The sequence below is a fragment of the Vicia villosa genome, unplaced genomic scaffold (genome assembly GCF_029867415.1).
Source record: "Vicia villosa cultivar HV-30 ecotype Madison, WI unplaced genomic scaffold, Vvil1.0 ctg.000835F_1_1, whole genome shotgun sequence".
Classification (NCBI taxonomy): Eukaryota; Viridiplantae; Streptophyta; class Magnoliopsida; order Fabales; family Fabaceae; genus Vicia; species Vicia villosa.
In genome coordinates this window covers 456,911-474,896 of record NW_026705367.1, presented here as the reverse complement: position 1 = coordinate 474,896, position 17,986 = coordinate 456,911, and the positions used below count along the sequence as shown (strand labels likewise).

The 17,986-nt window shown below is 31.2% G+C and overlaps 1 protein-coding gene across 1 annotated transcript; it reads left to right on the top strand.

The window, feature by feature from the left end:
- Positions 1–11,095: 11,095 nt before the first annotated feature.
- LOC131631502 (G-type lectin S-receptor-like serine/threonine-protein kinase At4g27290) lies at positions 11,096–14,095 on the top strand. The gene is made up of 7 exons (XM_058902299.1): positions 11,096–12,443; positions 12,529–12,645; positions 12,719–12,849; positions 12,936–13,146; positions 13,245–13,482; positions 13,557–13,707; positions 13,780–14,095. The coding sequence occupies exons 1-7, from the start codon at positions 11,141–11,143 to the stop codon at positions 14,080–14,082; spliced, it is 2,454 nt and encodes an 817-aa protein (XP_058758282.1). The 5' UTR covers positions 11,096–11,140; the 3' UTR covers positions 14,083–14,095.
- The last annotated feature ends 3,891 nt before the right edge of the window (positions 14,096–17,986 follow it).

The window sequence follows — 17,986 nt, the reverse complement described above, 5'->3', positions numbered from 1 at the left end:
AAATTTAAAAGGGGACCAAAATTGTGGTTTTAAAAATGAGGGGACTAAAATCAAGAAAAAAACAAAATAGAGGGACCAAAGTTGCAATTAAGCCATTTATATAATTGAAAGGAAAGAGAATACTAAATATTTAAGGATATAATAGGAAAAATAACATTAATTATTCATTGGAATTGTAAAGAGACATATATTTAAATACAATTTTTTTTCCAAAACGACTTATAATAAAAAATGGAGGGAGTATTAGTTATGATTCATGGTGAACCATTTAAATGATAGTTCATTCTAGAATTCACCAAATTAATCTAAAGGAGAATCCTAATAAACTAAATTAATTAATTAAAATTAACTAAGTGAAACGAAATAGAATTATTTATTTTTTTGTAATTTTATATTTATTATATTTTTAGTAAACAAAATAACTTAATAAAGTACTCCCTCCGTTTTTTATTATAAGTCGTTTTGGAAAAATATTATGTATTTTAATATAAGTCGTTTTACAATTCTATTGAATAATTAATGCTATTTTTTCTATTATATCCTTAAATATTTATTATTCTCTCTTATTTCAATTATATAAATTTATCTTCCACATGTCATTAATGAAGGATAATTTTGTAAAAAACTTCATAATTTCTCATTTTCATACAACAATTATTATTTTTCTTAATCTGTATGAAATGTCTAAAACGACTTATAATAAAAAACGGAGAGAGTAAATAATAAAGAATGAGAAATGTGAGCTAAACGTTACTGTAGAGAGACAACTTCTCTACGTGGTGTTAATTGCCAATGTCCACCTTCCCACACATTGAATAAGTATTACCCTTTTCTAGCAAAAACGGTTTTCCAATCCATCTACTTAATATAAATCCAAGGTTGTCATGATGACAACCCTAGCCACATGTCACCTTGGTAGCAACTCTAAACATAAACCCTAATTGTGTTTTTACTAATTTATCCAATCCTAATTATGTTTTTACTAATTTATCCCTATATTAAAAATTAATAATAATAATAATAATAATAATAATAATAATAATAATAATAATAATAACAATAACAATATTAATAAAAAAAATAATAATAATAATAAACATAATAATTATAATTATACTTAAAATAATAATAAACAAAATAATAATAATATTAATAATATATTTAAAAGTATAATATTAATAATAAAAAATTAAAATAATTAAGTATTATATATAACAATAATAATAAACAAAATAATAATATTATAAATAATATAATTAAAAGTAGAATATTAATGAAAAAATTTATTCAAATAATTAATTATTTTTATTATATATATAAAGTTTTAATATAGATTTGTCATTTTTAAAATATAAGTTAAACATATCTTTCTTCTATACAATATTATTTTTCTTATTAACAACATAAATATTATGTCGATCACGTAATATGAAATTTTTTATATAAATAATTTATAATAGTAAAGAAATAAAAAATAAGAAATCATTTTTAATCACTCACCTCTTCAATTAATGTACCATTAAATTATTAATGGATTATTTTTTTTATTTTTTTTATAAATCACTCAACTGTAACTTTTTCAGTTACAAATCTAAAAATTAAACATATAATTTCTAATATCATTACATTTTTAAAATTATAGTAAAAAAACTAAATTTTTTACTTATTTCTTTCATTTTTTCAGTTATTAATTAATTATTTTTCTAAAAAAATAATTGTTATAAATGATTAACATTATTTTATTTAAATTAAAAAAATAATATAATTGAAAGTAATATAGTTAATAATTGGTAAACAATTGAAATAAAAAATTATGAATATTAAACATTAATTTTTGTATTACCCCTTTTTTTAAAAAAAAATTCTCCACACGTTAGTCAATTTTTTTTTTTAATAGGCAAACAATCTATTAAAGGAAGCTAAAGGGAGCTTCACCCAACAGAACAAACACCGACAGAAACTATTTCATCTCAAAACAAAGGAGAGGAAAAGAGTTCCAAGTGTAGAAATTACAACAATCGATAATCTTACAAAAGGAGGATAGCCAATTCCAAGATCTAAAAACAATAGCCGACATACAATCGACGAAACTCGGGCTAACATTGTTAAAAATAATATCGTTCCTCATAAGCCATATGCTCCACACAGAGACAAACCAAATCACCGACACCACTCTGCGTTTCCTCTTGCTCAAGATTTTCTCACAATTGAAGAGGAAGGACTTGAATTCATCCAAACTCAATTCCGCTATTGACCCAATCCAATCATAGACTTTCCTCCATATGTTATCCGCAAAAGGACACGACACAAACAGATGCACTGCAGATTCATCAAACGAGCAAAAAACGCACCTGAGTTGGGTGATTTCCGTAATGATACCACGTTTGAAAAGATGGTCCTTGGAAGGAAGCCTGTCGTGAAGTAATCTCCAACCAAAATACTGCATCTTTAAGGGGGCTGCAGAATTCCAACAACTCGATAAAGCCCCCAACACACCGGGAGAAACAGAATCCAGGGCTGTTTCCGCCGTCAGCCAGGAGTAACAGAACCGGACCGTGAAAATACCTTCATCGTTCTTCAACCATCCAAAGTTGTCTTCTTCTTCTCTAGTCAGCGTTATGTTGTTCAGCAACGCAACAATTTCGCCTCCTAAGTTCTGAACCACCGGATTTGAGGACTCAACAATGCCGGCTAAATTCCAATGCCATAAATCATCTTGCCAGAAACCTGCATCTTCCACACTGCAGCAGGAGTTAATAGCAAAAGCAAACACCTCAGGAAAGGCATTTTTCAAAGATTGCTGACACAGCCAATTTGAAAACCAAAACGAAGTTTCTCGCCCATTCGCGACCTTGCTAAAAACAGCACCTGCAAAACAAGAATTAGAGATAACAGAATTTTCCGACAATATCAAGTCTCGCCACCAGATGGAGTCCTTCTTGCTCAGCACACTTTCATCTCCGACGAAAATTTTCAGCACCAGATTAGAATAACGGTGAGTAATAACGTCTTTCCAAACAGCTTCTTTCTCATTAATAATTCGCCACTTCCATTTGTTGAGCAACGCTAAATTCAGCATCTTCACATCTTTTATTCCTAGGCCACCCTTATCCTTGGGAAGACAAACGGTACTCCATCGAATCCAATGAATTGAATGATTTCCTTCCCGACCTTGCCAAAGAAAGTCACTTTGAATACAACGAATCTCTTGAATCACTTTTGACGGTGCTTTGTAGAATGATAGCGTATAGATGGGAATAGCATTTAAAACGGCATTGATAAGGACCACCCGACCAGCCATGTTGAGATACCTACCATTCCAAGTAGACAACTTATTCTTCAAAGTAGAAATGAGCCCTTTCCACATAGACAATTTTCTAGGACTTTTCCCAACTGCAACACCAAGATATTTAAACGGGAAATAATCTATATCGCACGATAAAAAGTTTGACGCCGCTTCCATTATCCACTGACTAACATGAATACCATAGATTCTGCTCTTGTTAAAATTAATCCTCAGACCAGACATGATCTCAAACCCCCTTAATATGGATTTCATAATCCAAATATTATCACTACTTCCCTCCGCTACCAAAATCGTGTCGTCTGCAAACTGAATAAGATTAACTTCAATCTCTTCGTTCACTCTGAATCCTTTGTAATCTCCACTTGCCACTGCCTTTCTCATCAGTCCCGCTAATACTTCCGCGACCAAAACAAATAAGAAAGGAGACAGAGGGTCTCCTTGACGAAGGCCACGTTCCGCCCTGAAATCCTTGGTGGTGCTCCCGTTAACAAGAACTGACAAATGACTATTAAAAACACAGCAATCCATCCAACGAAGCCAACGATTCCCGAAACCAAACAAATGAAGCATCTTCCTTAAAAAGTCCCAACTAACGCAATCGTATGCCTTTTCAAAATCTACCTTTAAAGCCAAACAACTTCTTTTCTCCCTATAAGCCATATCAAGAACTTCATTTAACAGCAAAACACCATCAGAAATGCTCCTGCCAGGAACAAATGCAGTTTGACAACTAGAAACTAATTTACCAATCACATTTTTAATCCTAGCCATCATCAGTTTACTAAGAATTTTGTATAGGCTTCCAACAAGGCATATTGGTCTATACTCACTCAAATGTTGCGGGTTTCTAATCTTCGGAATTAAAGTTAGAAAAGATGAGGAACAAGCTTTTGAAAGCTTAGCATTTCCGTAGAAATCATCCACGAATCTTAACACATTATTCTTTATGAACCTCCAGCACTTCTTGTAAAACTCAAAGGAGAAACCGTCAGGACCAACACTTTTGTTTCCGTCGCACGCCCACACCGCATTCTTTACTTCACTTTCCTCAAACGGTCTCTCTAACCAATTTCTGTCCTCATCATTTAAAGATTTCAAATACAGACCTTCCGGAATAGGTCTGCCTCGCATGGGTTCTTTAAACATAGCTTCGAAATGCGATTTAATCTCACCTTTAACAGCCTCAACACCCTCCACCCGGCCACCTTCAGACTCCACTGCCGTGATAGCGTTCACTCTCCTCCTTTCTTTCAAAGATTTATGAAAAAACTTTGAATTTATGTCGCCATCCTTTAGCCAAAGCTGACGAGACTTAAGCCTAAGCATGCTTTCCTTCAACGACAAAGATTTCCATAAATCCGAGGTCACATTGAACCTATCATCTACCAATCTCGAAATATCTTCTCCATGATGCTCAGCCAAAAGATTATCCAGATTGTTAAGAGATTCCACCTTCTCCTCAACACATAAATCAATCCACCCAAACACTTCTCTATTCCACTTTCTAATGCACACTTCCATTCTTTTAAGTTTTTCATAAAGAATGAACTCCCCACTTCCATTCACATGAATCTTGGCCCATTCCTCTTCTAAAAACTTTAGGAAGCCTTCGTGAGCAAACCACGCGTTGTTGAATCTGAATGGCTTCGCTCCCCAATCTAATTTTCCCACGTTAAGACATATATGACAGTGATCGGAAACGTCCCTCGCTCCCACTCTTTGGTCAATAATATTCCAGTCAATTTTTTTATTGCTTAATATATTTTGCAAAAACGGTGGAATAAAATCTCACAAAAAAAAATAAAACGGTGGATTATAATAAATATTACAATTATGAATTTAGTAAAACGGAATTTAATCATCATTAATGAATTCACCTCATATTAAAAATCTAGGTATCCTCAGTTTTTATAGTTACTCTTTTTACAAATTCTCCACATTAACTCCAAATTAATTTTTATTATTACTAAATATATTTTGTTAAAACAGTAGAGTACGTATTATCTCAAAAAAAAAACGGTGGAGTATGATTAACCATCATTAATCACATTAATATAATATAATTTACATTTATATTAATTAATATTTTGTAACTCTCAAATATATATTAAATCATATTTATATTAATATTTTTGTTATTCTTTATAAATACCTCCTTCATTATTTTTATTTGGCCATCTCATCATACACATATCTACATTTAGTCATCTCATCACACAGATAATTTTTTAAGTAGATTAGTCAAAATGACTAACAATGTTTAATATTGAAAATATATCATTAACATACCGTATTTTGTATTTTTATTTTACATGATAAATTTTTTGTTTTATTGTTGTTTTGTTGTTTGTAGGTATCCTTCCATGATAACTCCAGTATGAAATTTTGGGTGGCAAGATTGAAATTAACTTGAAGGTTAGAGTATTATTATATCTCATTGCACAAATACAGCGCATAATAAAAGTCTCCATATGCTTTTATTATTCACATGCATAAAGTGAATGAAATAGATACATTGACAAACTGGCAAACCAATTACATATCCTACAAAGTTTTATTGGATGTAACATGCTACCAATTATATAGTTTGAGAGATTTAGATGTATGCCAGTTGTTGTTTTGTAGTTTTTTTATTTTTATATTTTGGGTCTTGACCCTCTACCTTACCAAAATAAAAGAAGAAAGATATATATTTTTTTATAATATTCAGTATTACTATAATAAAATTTTGGCATTAAACGTATTTATATTATGTTATATTTAAAAACTTTATATTTTTTTTAAGTTGATTGTATTGAATATGATTATATTTTTAACTTAATTACATTTTATATTTGCTTTGTTAGGAACTTGGATTAAAAACCTTTTACTATAAAATATTTTATTATATAGAATGAGAAAAATTATATATATATATATATATATATATATGTATATATATATATATATATATATATATATATATATATATATATATATATATATATATATATATATATATATATATATATATATATTTATATATATATATATATATATATATATATATATATATATATATATATTTATATATATATATATATATATATATATATATATATATATATATATATATATATATATATATATATATATATATATATATATATATATATATATATATATATATATATATATATATATATATATATATATATATATTGTAACACTGTATTACAAGAATAATAGAATTTTTTTCAATCTTTTTCAGAATCTCAATTGTATTATATTTTGTAATAAGTATTTTGTAGATTGTATTTTTTTTATTAATTATTCAATTTTAAATATAATATAAAGAGAATGGTAGACCACAAAATATGAAATATGTGAGATAAAAATATATTGTATAAAATAAAAATAAAAAAGCTGTGAGTTGAGGAAATAAGTGTATTTTTAAATTGGAGGTAACAATTTGAAAACATGTTATACTTATTTAGTAAGATTTTAATAAATTCATAATAGTTTTCATGCTGTCTTTGATTTATAAAATTCCACGAAAAACACCAAAATATAAATTCTTTATTATTATTATTATTATTATTATTATTATTATTATTATTATTATTATTATTATGAGTATAAATTATATGTAATTAAATTTACTAAAATATATATTATTTAAAATAATATTTGAGGTAAAGATTAATAAATCCCGTGCAACGCACGGGTCATACATCTAGTTTTTTCTAAAATTTAAACAATTCTTCACTTAGGACTTGACACGTGTTTAAATTAAAATAGTAAAAAAAATATAAGAACAAAACACATTTAATCCAAGAGATTTTCAAAACCCAGCGCATGAACCACAACCAAAAACAATAATCACAACTTCAAACCCATATTCTTTCAAACCTTATCCAAATCCTAAGATTATGTTTGGGAGTTTAGAGAGGAGGAGAGGGGAAAGCTTCTAAATATAAAATTTTAAAAAAAATTAAAAAAATATTTGATATTTTTTGAAAAAATGATTTTGTTTAAAATGATAAAAGAGTAATTATCATTACTAAATTTTTAATTTTCATAATACTATAACAACCTATGGATTTAGCTTTGGATTTTTTCTTCGCTTTAAAGCTTTGGATTTAGCTTGTAAGGTGAGATTTGTGGTAGATACCAGTTGGTTATTTGGGTTGGCTTTTTGTTGGGGTATTTGGTGTTGTAGGAATGAGGTCATCTTCAATGAGAGTAATATTCTTAATTTTGATACCATTGGGATGATTAAATATGTTGCTTGGGAATGACTTCTTTCTTGCTATAATGTAGGAGATACTATGGTTTGGTCGGATTGGTATGCGAATCCGGCTACGTGTATTTATCAAAAAAAAAAAAAAACAACCTAAAAGATATTTAAAAAATTTATGTAAGCCCTTCAAAACCCTCCTTCAATATAATTTTTACTTATAATTTAATAATAATAATAATAATAATAATAATAATAATAATAATAATAATAATAATAATAATAATAATAATAATAATAATAATAATAATAATAATAATAATAATAATAATAACAACAACAACAACAACAACATATCCTAATATTCCTAGTAAACATAACTTTAAAATAATCTAACGTACTATAGTAATAATAATAAAAGTATATAAAAATATATAAAAAACTTAATAATAATAACTAATAAAATAATGTTAACAATAATTGATATAAATAAAGTATATTTTCTAGAAATAATAATAATAATAATAATAATAATAATAATAATAATAATAAAAATAATAATAATAATAATAATAAAACTAATACTAACATGTGAGTAAACTATTTTTATATAAGCAAAACTAAATTAATGTTAAAATTTTAGTAAAATTCAACCAAAAATCTTATAAAACCAAAGTAAGAAATAATTTAAATATTAAAAGTAAAGCGGGAAATTTGGGGTATGACACACGGTCGACATCGCCTGAATGTAACTGCATTGTGAAATCGCAACAGGGTGGGTGCGGTCAACGCCGGATTGGCCGCTACGCGACGACGACAGCCTCAGTGCGCAGAGACTCGTGGGGAGGGTCCACGATAGGCAGTTCGCAGAGGTCAGCAGGCGGCGGATCAGTGTTTTCAGGTTTGCTGTCCAGTTCGACAATTTTTTGACAATTTCGAGTTTAGTGATCTGTCGTTAACTTTTTGATAACTTTAAAAGAGAGATATGTTATGTTAGAGTTGTAATAGAGTTGTCAGAGTTGTGTTTTCCAGTTGTTTAAAATCACATTTTTATTTGTTTAGAGTATCTTGACAGGTTGAGGGTTTGAGTTAAAGGTGTTTTACCTTTTAGAGTTGTTTTGAGCAATATTATTATGTGTTTAAGGCCATTAAAATAAAAGAGTAATTATGAATTGAGTTGTTAGAGTTAAAATTGGAGTAACTCTGATATGTTTTGAGTTGTGTTGATATGCTTCTGAGTAATTGTTTTATTACCCTGTTGATGAGCTTACATGAATAATAATAATATTTACCCTGTTGATGAGTAATTGTGAATATTTATATAACTATTGAGCTGTAATTTTATAATTTGTTGAATTAAGTATTTTTGAGAGTAATTACACTGTTGGTTTTACATTGAAAAAAATTATGAGTTCAAAGAGGAACCTCGTTGAGTACGAGATGTGAATGTTATTTGTTGTTGAATATGATTTGAGAATTTTATTGTTGTGATTCATGCATTCATGTATATCAGAGATAGGTAAACAAGGTCATATTTTAGAGAAGAATCAATGACGATCTCAGGTTCAGAGAGGAACTAGGTTCAAAGAGAAATCAGAGACGAATAATTCAGTAACATAACTCTAACATCCAAAAATTTGGCACCACATTTCATTTGGAGGAGTATTACATAGCATTGTAATTGTTTATGGGTGTGAATTAATATGTATGATTGATGTTAATGTTAGTGGAAACTATCATTGTTATTTAAAACACTGATAACATCTATGAATTTTTTCTCACCCCTGTTTATTTTGTTTGTCGTGTTCTGTGCTGGCTTGTAGTACATATAATCAGTTAGAGGAGTAGATGTTGTTTAAGTTGGAGAGTGTGAGGGGTGTGTTAAAAATTTCCCTTTTCGTTACGATTCTTCCTTAACCGCCTTTATTGTGGCATTTGGTTTGCCTTCATTGCAGTCTCCAACACCTCCAACACTCACATGCTTGGAGATATGGCATGTGGGGGGGGGGGGTTATGAGTAAGGGAAATCCTTACCCTACAAGCCGATTTTATAAGGATGAGTTATGTCCAACCCAAATTCTAAGATGAGATTAAAGCCTATCTTAGACCATTTTATTAGGCTTCCCACATCCTCCATGCTTTGGGATCATTGAGGCCCGTGCGCGAGGGGTGTGTTGAAATTTCTGTATTCATTACAGTCTACCCCTTGTCGCCTTAATTACAACATTTGGCTTGCCTTAATTGTAGCCTCCAACGTCGTAATTGTGTTGGATTTGTAGGGGTGGATTTAGTCCCACATTGCATAGAGATGTACCCGTGTTGTGTTTATATAAGTGGGGGAAATTCTGACCGTACAAGTGAATTTTATAGGAATGAGTTAGGCCCAACCTAAAGTATAATATGGTATCACGAGCCTATCGATTAGGGTTATCCATCAATAGTGCTGAGCACAAGGAGGTGTATTGAAAAAACCAAGTCCCATATATCATTCGGACCTTTGGTCGTCCACCATTTAAATTCATGCACCAAGCCCAAAAGGTGTTGGGCGTGGGGGGTGTATTGGAAAGATCTCAAGTTCCACATTGGTTGGAGATAGAACAATGAAAGAGTTTCTATAAAGTGACACATTTCACCTTACAAGCCAGTTTTGAGGGATGAGTTAGACCCAACTGAAACTCTAAGACGGTGTCAGAGTCTATCCTAGATTACTTGTTGGACTTTCCACGCTTTAATTAGACTCATTGTGCCCCGAGTGTGAGGGGTGTGTTGGAATTTTTGTGTTCATTGCGATCTGCCCTAGTTGACTTGCCTTCATTCCAGCCTTCAACACCTTAATTGTGTTGGATTTAAAGGGATGAATTTAATAGCACATTAATCAAAAATATCACGTATTGTGTTTATAAGTAAGGACAATCATCACCTTAAAAATTGTTTTTTAAGAATAAATTAAGCCCAACCCTAATTTTATATATATATATATATATATATATATATATATATATATATATATATATATATATATATATATATATATATATATGAATTATTATTATATTTTTCTTTTTCGTCAATTATCATTAAATTTTTTTAATGTTTGACCCCCTCAATAATTTGAAGCTAGATCCGCCGCCACTGCTAGTTGCCCCAAATGGAATGGCTGTAGATATCACTGGCTTAGTATATATTTTAACATAACGTCCCAAAACAGTTTCATAGATAATTCAACTAACTACAAATAGTCGAATAAGACAACTAATAATTGTAAATAAATTATACTCAACTATTTCACATATCACTGGCCTTTGAATAAGATAACCACATCTTGTACTATATTAACTAAAAAGTCCAAAGAGCACGTCCTTGTTCCAATTATGGTTGCAACTTCCTTCGAAAACGGGTCAACACCTTAAGACAGATGCTAGTTTCTACATCATGACGTGTGAATATCGTGTTTCATTATACATGCATGCATGCAAGAAGTTTTTACGTTATATAGAAAACATGGCCCTATGTGAAATTCAAGCAATATCACTTATTCTCAACCCTCATCATTAATCTGTTTATGCTATCTTGCTTCTCTTTGGTTTTTTGTATGATCCCAAAACCAACACAAAATGGCTTTTCTTTTTATGCTAATCATTATCATTAATCTGTTTTTTGTTCTATCTCAAATTTCATTTGCAACGGATACTATCACTCAGTCAACTCCATTTCTTGATGGCAGCACTTTGGTTTCTAAAGATGGAACCTTTGAAATGGGATTCTTTGGTAATTCCTCAAACCGTTATATAGGAATTTGGTATAAAAATATCCCGGTTCGAAGAGTTGTTTGGGTTGCAAATCGCGATAATCCAACCAATGATAGTTCGAGCAAGTTGATCATAAACCATGATGGAAACCTTTTGCTTCTCAACCACAATGAATCTTTTGTTTGGTCAATAAATACAACAAGAAAGACTTCGGGTCCCGTTGTCCTTCAGCTTTTGGACACCGGAAATTTAGTACTCAAATATGAGAACTCAAATTCATATTCGGAGTCGAATTTAGGAGAAAATTTTTTGTGGCAGAGTTTTGATTATCCGTGTGATACAGTATTACCAGGAATGAAGTATGGGTGGAACAAAAAAACCGGATTGGAAAAGGGTCTTGTGGCTTGGAGAACCGCGAATGATCCATCTTCGGGTGATTTATCTTTATACATGATGCATACGAACAATCCCGAATCCATACTTCGGAAAGGATCAACAAAATATTATAGGACAGGACCATGGACATGGAATGCTCAAACTAGTGGAGTTATTGGATTAAAGACTAATCCAGTTTATAATTTCGAGTTTATGGACAACGAAGACGAAGTTTATTATAGGTTCACACTCAAAAACAAATCTGTGATATCTATAATAGATATCAACCAAACCCTTTCGTCGCGCCAACGTCTTCTTTGGGTTCCCGAGTTGAAAACATGGAGTGTTTACCAATCATTGCCACTTGATGCTTGTGATGTTTACAATTTTTGTGGCGCGAACGGACGTTGCATCATTGACGATTCGCCAATGTGTCGATGTTTAGATGGGTTTGAGCCAAAATCTTATCCGCGATGGAATGCAATGGAATGGACACAAGGATGTGTGCGGAGTGGAAATTGGAGTTGTGGAGTTAAAAATCGAGACGGATTTCGTAAATATTCCGGGATGAAGTTTCCGGATACTACAAATTCCTGGATCGATCTAAACATGACACTTGATCATTGCAAAATAAAATGTTTGCAAAATTGTTCTTGCACTGCTTATACATACTTGGATCTAACTAGAGAAGTTAGTGGTTGTTCTCTTTGGTTTAGTGATCTTCTTGATTTGAGACTTTCACAAGGTAGTGGCCAAGATTTATATGTTCGTACAGATGCTAGTTCAGATAATGGTAAAAGTTTAATTTTTTTTAGTTTTTATTACATTAAATAGAGATTTGGCTAGTGATTTATTTCTTTGTGAACATGTAATGACAGATGCTAAACATGGGCAAAAGAAAAAGGTGATTTTGGAGTTTTCTACCACAATTCCAATTGCCCTTTTGATGCTATTGGCAATCTCCTACATTTATATAACCAAAGCAAAATCTAAAGGTAAGTTTCTTAAGATCCAAAATTAGTGTAACTTTTTATCTTTAAATATTGATCCCAAGTCTTTTTGACAAAGGGAAAAATCTCCAAGTGGGGCATGAAGATTTTGAGCTTCCTCTATTTGATGTAGCCACAATGCTCAAGGCTACCAATAACTTCTCATTAGATAATAAACTCCGCGAAGGTGGTTTTGGACCTGTATATAAGGTACATTTTTAACATGTTTGATATTAAATAAAAAAATGAATTTATCAGTCTTATTAATCATAAGGTTTTTTTATTATATAATTTAGGGTACATTGATAGATGGACAAATAATTGCTGTCAAAAGGCTTTCAGGAAATTTAGATCAAGGGTTGATAGAATTTAAAAATGAAGTCATATTATGTGCTAAATTGCAACATCGGAATCTTGTGAAGGTTCTTGGTTGTTGCCTTGATGGAGAGGAAAAAATATTACTATATGAATATATGCCTAAAAAAAGTCTTGATTTCTTTATTTTTGGTTAGTAACTTTTTAAAAATCAATAAATTTATTTGTTTTATACGTTATTTTGAAAAGAAAATTAATTGTCTTATGAATTCATTGGATAATTTTAACAGATCCGATTCAAAGTAAACTGATAGATTGGTCTATGCGTTTTAATATCTTGAATGGAATTGCTCGAGGACTTCAATATCTTCATCAAGATTCTAGGTTAAGGATCATTCACAGAGATTTGAAAGCGAGTAATATTTTATTAGACAATGAAATGAACCCTAAAATTTCAGATTTTGGCCTAGCTAAAATGTTCGGAGGTGATCAAATCGAAGGAAAGACAAGAAGAATAGTTGGAACATAGTAAGTATCTATGATGAAAAAACTTCACTATGATTAATATTTCATCAAATTAATTTTCAAATGGTTTCTTTCAGTGGTTACATGGCGCCTGAGTATATCATTCATGGATTATTCTCCATAAAATCTGATGTATTCAGCTTTGGCGTGTTATTGCTAGAAGTAATAAGTGGAAAGAAAAATAGATCACTTACCTATCACGAACATGATCAAAATCTTCTTTGGCATGTAAGTATGACACTAAAAAATTCTTTTTCTTTTATTAACACACTTAATAACAATTCTAATGAATTTATGAAGGCGTGGAGATTGTGGAGAGAGGGAATTCCACATGAATTGATAGATAATTGTTTAAAAGACACGTATGTTCAACATGAAGCTTTACGATGCATTCAAATAGGTCTTCTATGTGTGCAACATGTCCCTGATTATAGGCCAAGCATGCCACATGTGATAATGATGTTAGGCAGTGAAAGTACTTTACCTCAACCAAAAGAACCTGGTTTCTTAATTGAAATGATCGCGATTGAAGAACAATCTCTTTCTGAAAGACAAGCATCTTCTGTGAATGAAGTAACTCTTTCAATATTAAGTTCTAGATAGATAAATTAATATATTTTGCAGTGTATAAAGATTGTGTAACTTGTATTTTGGTAGATAATTAAAATAAAGCACCAAAAGGTTATATACTACATTGTATTTTTTATTTGATATGAGAATATGTTAGTTGTCGAAGAATTTACAGCCAACATTGAAGTTATCCAATTTTCAAAACCCTTGTTCACATAATCACATGTTGGGATTTCACAACACTTGTTCACATGTTGGAATTTCACATGATTCAGACAAAAATGATTTTATATAATTCACTTATATGAACTTCACATGAAGCATATAGAGGGACTTCACATAATTTATTTCAACAATTCGAAAGTTGTGAAGAAATGGAGAAAGGCTTTTGATCTTGGTATAAGGGGATATGATGATGATAATTGCAATGACATTGAAGAAATTAAGCGATTGGAGATGTATGATCATTCCTTCTACAAATCCAAGGACGTGAATCCTACGGTTCTTAAATGAATTTAGTTTCATTCAACATTCGGGAGAGTGGAGTAGGGCAAAACAGAAAGAAATTTGTGATCTTATTTTCATTAAGAAGATAGATCTGTGTCTTTTCTTAGAAACAAACCAACCAATAGTTTCTGAGTTGTTTGTGCATACAATTTGGATAAATAAAGAAGTATAATGAAGTTATAAGAAGGCTATTGTGAGTTATGGAGGTATGAATCTCTGTTGGAAACCTAATATTTTTGAAGTTTTATGCAACTTTCAAGGGGATGGTTTTGTGGGGATCAAATAAGGTGGAAGAACTTGTTGGTGTATATAGTGTGTATATATTCTTCTTGTTTCATCAATGGTGAGAGAAGGATTTTATATGAATTGATTAGGCGGAAATAAGCTTTTCCAGATGGATTGTGATGCTTGGGGCAGTGATTTTAATGCAACCAAGAAGTCTAGTGAAAGGAAGGGAGCTAATTTTTATTATGCTGCAAAAATGGCGGATTTTGGAGCTTTCATTCAGGAAATAGATTTAACTCACATACCGGCTTTAGGAAACAAATATACTTGGTTCAATGCTTCAGGCTCCTCTATGAGCAAGTTAGATCGTTTTCTTTTATCGGAATCTCTGTTAGGTTACTGAGACTTGAAGGCTCAGTTGGTGAGAGATTGTTGTCGAATCTTTATCCAATTTTTCTTAAAGCCAACAAGTTAAATTGGGGCCCAAGCCCTTCAAAATTTTCAACTCATGGCTGAAGCATAACAATTTTATTCCATTTGTTGATTTGGTTTTGAATTCGTCAAACGTTAGTGGCAAGAAAATATACATTTTCAAAGAAAATATTAAATTGTTAAAGGCTAAGGTGAAAATTTAGAACAATGGGGTGTACGGAATATTGGATTTGGATATAGTAGAGGCAATCAAATATATCAATATGCTAGATCAAGTGGTGGAAAAAGATGATTATCAGGGTAATGCTGATGTAGTGAACAAAATAAAAGAAGAACATTTAACTTATTGGAAAACTGAAAAGATCTCATCAACAAAAATCTAAGTGTATGTGGCTAAAAGAAGGGGATCATAATTCAAAGTACTTTCAATCTTTTATGAAGTATAGACTCAGTCATGACAGAGTTTCGACAATTAGAGGTGGTGATAATTTAATTGAAGAGATGGATGGGATTAAATAATTAATTTTTCAATCATTTTAAATCTATCTTCTAAGAAACAAACCATAAAAGGCCATGATTGGAAAAGGTTGACTTTAATAGATTGTATTAACAAGCAAGCACAATGCTTGAAGATCTGTTTTCAATTAAGGATGTTAGAGTGGTTGTTTGGGCTTCGGCAGTAGACAAAAGTCCGGGTTCGAATGGATTTACCATGGATTTCTTCAGAGCATCTTAGGGAATAATCAAAGAGAATATTTTGGTAGTATTAACGAATTTTATCTGCTTTTTTTTTTGCTGAAGGCCTTTTCAGCTTCTTTTCTTGCTCTAATTCCAAAGAATTCCAACACTCATAGGAAGCATGAATACCGGCCCATATGTTTGATTGACAGTATATACATATCTATTTATAAGTTACTTTCAAGAATATTGTGTAAGGTTATTCATAGAATTATATCAAATAACAACATGTTTTTTATTCGTAGGAGATTTATGATGAACAGAGTCTTAGTAATCAACGAAGTGGCGAGTTTTGCTCGAAGAAACAAGAAGAGCCTTTTTTCTTTATGCTTAAGAAGGTGAGCTTTGGTGCCAAGTGGATTAAATGGATAGAAGGGTGCATTTGTTCGAGTTCTTTATCTGTCTTGGTCAAAGGGAGCCCGATTCAGAAGTTTTAAATGGAGATAGGCTTCTACTAGGGTAATCCTTTATCCCATATACTTTTCATTATTGTTGTTGAAGGATTAGAGGGTCTTATGAAGAATTCTATTTCTACCTTGGAGTTCCTTTCAAGCTTGCAGATGATCTTCAATTTAGAATACTTCAACTTACGGGTGATACGGTGATTTTAGGGGATTCAAACTGGGATAATATCTTGGATATTGAAGGATAATTTCGAGGATTCAAATTAGTTTCAGGATTGAAGGTAATTTTTTCTAAAAGCAAAGTTATTAGATTGAATTTTGAGGATAGTTTTTTGAATACTGCTTTAGCCTTTGTCTCTTGTCCAATTGCTTGCATTTTGTTCATCTTCTTAGGGATTTCAGTAGGTGCTAATCTGCTTCGAAAAGTGACTAGGGAACCGATCTTAGCATAGCTCAGGTGTAGGCTTTAGTTGTGGAGAGGAAAACATGTCTCTTTTGTTGGTCGTTTAATGTTGATTAATGAGGATAGAACGCCAAAAACTGTGCTGTAGGAAATTACCAATATTCAGAGGGATTTTCTTTAGAAAGGAGATAAGCGCATACACATGATCAATTGGGTTTCATGGGCGGATATTTGTAAATCCAATTATGATGGAGGGTTTGTAATGAAGATTTGTGGGTTATTTAATATGGTTCTTTTGTCTAAATGGGCGTGGAAATTTATTTCTAACCAATTAGTTTTCGGGGATTTTATTCTTTCTTTTTTGATATGGCGATATTAGAAATGTTTTACATGAGCCCTCTCGATTTGCTGGTACTGATAACTCACTTTGTGGTGGAGGGATTTAAATCATATAATGGGACATTTTTTTATAAGGCAAGAAATGTATTAAAACGGAGTATTAAAGATACTCAACCCGAATTACAAAACGGAAAACCTCTACCTCCCAAAACAAAGAAGAGGAAAAGTATTCCAAGTAAAAAAGTTACTAGCTTCGATTAATATACAACAAGAAGAAATCCATATCCACGATCTAAACACTATGGTTGACATACAATCATCAAATGTAGGAACAACCTGATTGAAGATAAAATCGTTTCTCAACAACCAAAGGCTCCATATTGAAACTAACCAAATCACAGCTACTATTTCCCTCTTCAAATTATTCTTTACTTTCTCAACATTAAAGAAAAAGGACTTGTACTCCTCCAATGTCAAGTCCTCAATAGGTCCTATCCACGTAAATACTTTTCTCCAAATATAATCCACAAAGGAACAAGGTCTGAAAATATGAGGAACACTCTCTTCATGCGACAAACAAAAAACACAGTTAATATCATTTAATTCCGTAAGAATGTTACGCTTGATAAGTTGATCTTTTGATAATTTAATATCATATAGTGGGACATTAGCGGCTGATTGTAACTGCTATGGAATTAATATCTCGTGTAAGCTAGGAAGCAGATTGCTTATCGAATTTTGGGGTCATGAGTGGATTGGAGCACAGATGTTGAAGTTATATTTTCCCTTCTATTTTTGGGGTTGTTACTAATATAAGATCCAACATTTCTTATTTGAGTTCTTGGAGTGATGGAAAGTGGAATTGGGACTTGAACATTTACCCCGATTT

Bases quoted from the DNA above. Each gene is read 5' to 3' on its own strand.
- LOC131631502 (XM_058902299.1), top strand. From the start codon at position 11,141: ATGGCTTTTCTTTTTATGCTAATCATTATCATTAATCTGTTTTTTGTT. The intron at 12,646-12,718 runs GTAAGTTTCTTA...TTTTTGACAAAG, and splicing joins AACCAAAGCAAAATCTAAAG to GGAAAAATCTCCAAGTGGGG. The intron at 13,147-13,244 runs GTTAGTAACTTT...TAATTTTAACAG, and splicing joins TCTTGATTTCTTTATTTTTG to ATCCGATTCAAAGTAAACTG.